This window comes from Cebus imitator, unplaced genomic scaffold (genome assembly GCF_001604975.1).
Source record: "Cebus imitator isolate Cc_AM_T3 unplaced genomic scaffold, Cebus_imitator-1.0 Scaffold0, whole genome shotgun sequence".
NCBI lineage: Eukaryota > Metazoa > Chordata > Mammalia > Primates > Cebidae > Cebus > Cebus imitator.
The window spans coordinates 9,052,831-9,059,174 of record NW_016107315.1 but is presented as its reverse complement, the minus strand read 5'-3'; the positions used below and the strand labels follow the sequence as shown (position 1 = coordinate 9,059,174).

Here is a 6,344-nt window from a genome sequence, read left to right as displayed (position 1 = left end):
TAGAAATATGCTTCCCCGAACCCTCAGCTTACACACATAGAAATATGCTTCCCCGCACCCTCAGCTTATGCACACATAGAAATATGCTTCTCTGCCTGCCCCTGCTGACTCCTGCATGACCTCCCAGTAGGACAGCTCCTGTTAGGAATCTGTTTGTGTGCCATGGGAAGGTGGGGAAGAGCATGGCTTCGGAGCCTCGTGTGCCTGGGTTCCAGGCCAGCCCTGCCAGCTGCTGGCTCTGCCATCCTTGGCAGTTGCTTCAGGGTGGCCTGGGTTTCCTCGTAGTGAAATGGTGGTGGTGTAGAATGACATGTTACCCGTGTCATAGGGTTGATTATAAGCATCACATGGGATAACATGTAGAATGGGTTACCTGGAGTCTGACCTTCTTCATAAGAGTGGAAAACCTGGGTTCCTTCTGCCCTCACCTTACTAGTAACTATGTTGGGCACATACCCAGCCAGGCACTGAGGTAGGCAGCTCTGAGCTTCATTTCTCTTAGTCTTCTCCAGGGTCCTCGGAGGTGGGGCTGTCATCATCCACTTCACACATGAGGAAATCAAATCCAGAGAGGCTGAGCAGCTCGCCCGGGCCGCCCGTGTCTGTGGGACTTCTGAGCCCTGCACATGCGTGCCCCAGGCTGGAGTGCCTGCCTGCTGCTCTGCTTCGCATTCCTCCAGCCTGGGGAAGTCAACCTGGGGGCTCTCGAGGGCTGCTGCTCTGCTTCCTGTGCTGTGTTCTTCCCTGGAGCTGAGAAGGCAGCTGGCGGTGGGGGGGAGGTCACTGAAGCCTATGCCTGCACCCTCCTCCCAGCCCCTGCTAATCCTAGCTCCATCTGACCCCTAGCAACAATCCCAAACAAACGCAGCACAGGAGCAAGTGAAGGATTGGCCTTCCTGGCAGAAGTTACTAGTGGTCAATTAGACGACCACCAGCAGGGATAGAGAGAAAGTTTCCCAAGATATCAAGGTTGAGGGGAGTCTTTTCCTCTTGTCCCTCTGCAGCTGAGGTGGCATCCTTCCTTCCCAGTCCCTACCCCACCCTCACATATTTCCCCCTGCTTCATCCTAGATGTTGTGAGTCCGAAGATGTTTGAGGAGATCAAGAGCCGTCTGGACAGCCTGGCCCAGGAGGTGGCCCTGCTGAAGGAGCAGCAGGCCCTGCAGACGGGTGAGTGCAGACAGTGGCCTCTCTGGGCAGGAGCGCCTGAGAGAAGGGCCCAGACCAGCAGCCAGCAACACACTTCTTGCCTCTGGCCAGCATCAGGGTCCTGGCTCCATTAGTCCAGGCCTAGGGGTGAGGGCCCCAGGTTCAGGGAGCCCCACCTCTTCCTCTCGGGGAAATCCCCTGACACGTGTCTGCAAAACCCACCCAGATGTGCACAGCCAAATCTCTGGCCACAGCTGGGTGGTGTGGAAGTGGGGATGTTCCAAGAGGACGAAAAGTTCAACAAGAATCCACTACTTCCCACTAGAAGTGACACTGGAGTGCTCGATGGGGCAGAGGTAGCGGCCCACCCTAACAAAGCTCCCAGGAGCCTTACTCAGCTGGCCTCCGCAGCCCCAGGGAGCTCCACACTGCTGTGTGTGCTGCTGACACCATCTCTCTTAACAGTAACTACGTCGAGGTGGGATTTGTCAGCCCCGTTTTAAAGATGCAGCAACTGAGGCATAGACAGGTGCTGAACCTGGCTCACACTCACCTGGCTGGTTGGTTGACTCGTGGTAGAGCAAGAGTTGATGGGAGGCAGCCTGCCTGGGCCTAGGGGCTCCTGGCTCTGCACCAGCCAGCTGAGGGAGGAGGCACAGAATCACCAAGAATAGACCGAGGCGCATGGTGAGCTCATGCTGTCTGGCCAGCCTGCCTGACAGCCTGTTGCTTCTCACTCCCCACGTTCCCGTCATATCGTCTGTATTTTCCACACACCTCCAATTTACCTACCTTTATGTGACCTTACCTCCCATTCCGTGGAGAGCACAGACTCATGATAGTGGTTGTTACTGACATTCGAGCCCACTACACACTGGAACTGTTTGAGTGCTTGATGCATGTTAACTCAATCACAGCAAACCCATGCAGTGGTCCCGTTACTGCATCCTCACCCACACTTCCCACCGAGAAGCAAGGACCTTGTGACAGCCCAAAGGAGAAGAGCCTCACTTAGCTCTGCTATGCTGCCCCTGAAATTATCAACTGGGAATCACCTTGACTCCTCAGCAGATCTATAAACTACTGTGCATCCACAGCCACTCTCTCACCTGTTGCTTTTGTGACCAAGGCCCATCCATCCGCAAGGCCCTCCTTTTCCCTCCTGCCTCCTCAGAAACCCCCAAGAGCCTTCTCACCGGGCAGCATTACACACACGCTCCCACTGACATCCTTTCCTTCAGCATTCACACTGCCATCTTTCTGCACTCCCACCGCAGGGCCTTTGCACGTGCTATTTGGGCAGCCTGAATTGCTCTCCCATGATCCACCTAATAAGTGCTTCCAGCATTGCCTTCTCAGGAGTCCCTCCTCCCTCTCCATCAGGCTCCTCAGGTATAAGCTCCCCCAGAACAGTGTCCTTTGTTTGATCACACTGACTGCAGTCTGTGATGATACACTCATTTGCTGATTTGTGTCTGCCTCCTCCATTAGACTGCAGTCAGCCCGGAGAACACAGGGACTGTGTTTGCTTTTCATTGTGCTTGTCTCTCCCACGACCCTGCCCAGCATAGTGCCTGCCACACAGCAACACCCAGTCAGTCTCTGTTGAAGGAAGGACAAACACATGACTCTGGACAGCTTGCTTAGCATGGCAGGTGAAGGGAGAGTGCTCTAGAAAGTGCTGAGGAGGATGGTAAGGTCATGCCGTCTGGCCAGAGATGTTTTTGAGTTCATGTGATAGAAAACCTATCAGTGGCTTAAACAAAAAGTTAGTCTGCAAGTAGGGAGTTATAAGTTTTTGTTCAGAAGTTTCACCTCATGGTCTCAAGATGGCTGCCCCAACTCCAGGTATCATGAGTGCATTCAAGGCAAGGAGGAGGAAGAGTAGCCCAACCACATCTGTCTCATTTATTGGGAAAGTAAACAAACGTCTTCCACTTCCATCTCATTAACCAGAACTCTGTCATACGGCCACCTGCCGCTTTAAGAGCATCTGAGGATGCAAGAATGTAGCTTTTCCAGGCTCCACAGTGGAGGTGGATAAGGGACAAGGGATGGGGGAGCAACAGTGGCTGCCACAGAGGGAATGTTTAGAATGAACCAAGGCCACTCTGAGCCTCAGTCTCCTTATCTGTAAGACAGGCAGGGCAAACCCTAAGGTCTGTCTCATGTCTAAGCTATGTGATGTGCAACGTCAATGTAACCCAGGCATCAATTGCCACCTGGGATGAGGTGATGACGTGGGGACCTCCCTGCAAAAAGTTCATGACGTATGGAGGCCCAAAGCACCTCCCCCATGTCTGCTGATTTCTAGGAAGCTCCTGGCCTCCTGGACTCCTTGGGGACTGTCCTCACAACCCAAAGATCACCTTGTCAATAAAGCATTCCAGAGCTCTGTTGACCTAACCAAAGAGTTGGAGTCAGGGGGCAACGTTTCCCTCCTCCAACCAGCACACGCATGAGAGGTACCGTGCTACATTTCTGCTAGGCACAAGGAGGCAGAGGTGACCTAGTGAGAACCTTGCTCCCTGGGAACCTCGACATATTCATGGAATCACTTGAGCCCTTGAAAGATGTGTAGAAGTCAGAGAAGATCAAGAAGGTCGATTCCACGCAGATGGCAGGGCAGGAGCAGAGGTGTGCAGGACTAGCATAAATCAACAGGATCGTGAATAGCCAGACCAGAGCAATAAAGTGTTAGCAGCAATGCTAGTAACGTTGACTGGGGATTACCTATGTGTTGGAGGGAGGCTCAGGCAAGGGTCCTGGGAAGCAACTCTGAGATAGAACGTAGCCCACAAGATGCTTATCAAGGGACACTCTCAGTACCAGCCCCTGTGCTAGGGAAGGGATGGAAGGAAGCAGGAGTGGGCAGAAGGAGAAGTGGAGCTACACTGTGGTGCCATGAAAGCCTCAGCTGACTGCGGGGAGCCCTGATGATGGGATGACCCTTCAGCACTGTTCTGAGTTGGGACAAGAGGGCTTATGGGTCAGTCTTGGGTGCAGGCTGCTCATGGGAGGGGCACAGCCTTGGAAGAGGTAGCTGTCTTCTGCTGAGGCAGTCCCTGGAGGAGGCTGAGAGCTGAGGACTGTCTTTCTGCAGCACTCCCGGCAGCCAGGGCAGTGAGTCCTTCAGCCCCAGCAATGTGTGTCAGTGTCCACAGCAGGAAGGAAAAGCAATGAAGGCCGCCTGGCTAAGCCGCAGGATAGCACGAGGTAGGGCAGCTGGCTTGGGGCAGAGCCTGCGGGTGGACACCTCTGTAATGCTTCAGGCCCCATGTTTAAAGTTGGGTGTGGTGTCAGATGCCCATGGGGACATGAGGATGCTGTTCCATGGATATTTGTTGAGTGGAATGGAAGTAACTGTGAGTGAGTGGGATTGGGTGGAGGGGAGTGCAGACCTCCCCAAAAGTGGCGGGGTCAGCAGCAAGAGGACAAATGCAGAAATACACCTGTGCTCCACAGAAATCTTATTAAAAGGTGATTTATATCCTCTCAAGACACATCAGAGTATGTCTAGATATTTCAGCTAGAAATCAAGCTGAAAATGCAAACTGCAAAACAAAACACATTCTATCATCCTAACTTGACCAAATATGTGCCTTCATCACAACCTTTGGGGCCAGGCTCAAACTGAGAATTCGTGGGTGCCTCAGAGTCCCCTGCCTGATCTCCGGCCCCTGACCACAGCCTGCGCCCAGCCCTTCCTGTCTTCTCGTCTGTTTGAGGGCTCTTGCAGTCTCAGCTCTATCGTCCCAGCCCCACCCTACCAGCCCTCAGGAGAACTGACCCTGCAGAAGGCACTTGGTAGGCCCTGGAAGCTTGCTTGGGCTGTTTGGGCAGAGATTTGGGGTCCTGGGTATCTGGAGTGTGGTGTGGTCTCTAGGTAGGCAGGTGCCCTGGCTCTGCAAGCTGCTTCATCTTAGGGAGGGGCGTGGAGGAAGGAGAACCACAGCAGGTGGCTGTGGCTGGGCTCCCTGTGAAGCTGACTCTGAGACAGAGCTAATTTATTAGGGAAGCCCTGGGAGCCACACATGTTGCAGTTGGGGGAAGAGGAAGTGAGCAGAGGGAGAAGTGAGCTGCAGTGCAGGCACAAGGCCAGCTTCTGTGACCCCAGCAGATGGGATGGGTAAAGGCCAGAGCTGACTGAGCTGGAGGCCTGGAAAAAGGTGTGAACTGGGGCTGGGTGCTTCTGTAGCACAGGGGTTGCCTTTGCTCCCAGCGGGTCATGTCAGGGGCACCAAGACACCCCGAGTGGAGATCTGGGTCTGCACCGCAGCGGCCACCACAGCCAGGTCCTCAAAATGCAGGCCCCATCAGGACCCCTTTTGCCTGGGTCGAGGGGCTGTCAGGACTGATAAACGGGAATGGGATGGAGGATGGTGGGCCTGGCCTGGGCGGATGGCTCTTTGCCTGGGGAACAGGGGGACCTTCTGTGACAGCCATTTCTCCCTGCTCCCAGTCTGCCTGAAGGGGACCAAGGTGCACATGAAATGCTTTCTGGCCTTCACCCAGGCAAAGACCTTCCACGAGGCCAGTGAGGACTGCATCTCGCGTGGGGGCACCCTGGGCACCCCGCAGACGGGCTCGGAGAACGACGCCCTGTACGAGTACCTGCGCCAGAGCATGGGCAACGAGGCCGAGGTGTGGCTAGGCTTCAACGATATGGCGTCCGAGGGCTCCTGGGTGGACATGACCGGCGCCCGCATCACCTACAAGAACTGGGAGACCGAGATCACCGCGCAGCCCGACGGCGGCAAGACGGAGAACTGCGCAGCGCTGTCTGGAGCCGCCAACGGCAAGTGGTTGGACAAGGGCTGCCGCGACCAGCTTTCCTACATCTGCCAGTTCTCGATCGTGTAGCCCGCGGGGTGAGGGCAGGGGGGCCTGGAGGAGGGCGGGGCCCGGGAGGCCGGGAGGCGGGGTGGTGACTCCGTGCGCTTGGAGGCTCTTTTTGCAAATAAAGTGGGTGCAGCTTAGCGGAGAGGAGAGACGCTGCAGTCTGTGCTGGGTCCACTGGGCAGGGAGGAGGCCCCAGGAGCCGGCCCGAAAGCCCCCTCCGAGATGAAGGAGGCGAGAGGGGAGGCGGTGAAAGAGGGCGAGCTGAGCGCACGCTCCTCCTGACACAGGAGGGTGGGAATGAGCGGAGGACCCAGGAGAGGAAGGAGGGAAAGAATGGGGAGATCAAAACGCTC

The 6,344-nt window shown here is 55.5% G+C and overlaps 1 protein-coding gene across 1 annotated transcript in view; it reads left to right on the top strand.

Annotated features, from left to right (window-relative positions):
* The window catches only part of CLEC3B (C-type lectin domain family 3 member B), a 10,323-nt gene extending 4,185 nt beyond the window's left edge, over positions 1 to 6,138 (top strand). Inside the window, exons 2-3 of the mRNA XM_017522023.1 lie at positions 1,072 to 1,170; positions 5,612 to 6,138. Coding sequence (XP_017377512.1) covers positions 1,072 to 1,170; positions 5,612 to 6,012 — 500 coding nt within the window. The 3' untranslated portion in view covers positions 6,013 to 6,138. The remainder of the gene's footprint in view (positions 1 to 1,071; positions 1,171 to 5,611) is intronic.
* Positions 6,139 to 6,344: the final 206 nt, after the last annotated feature.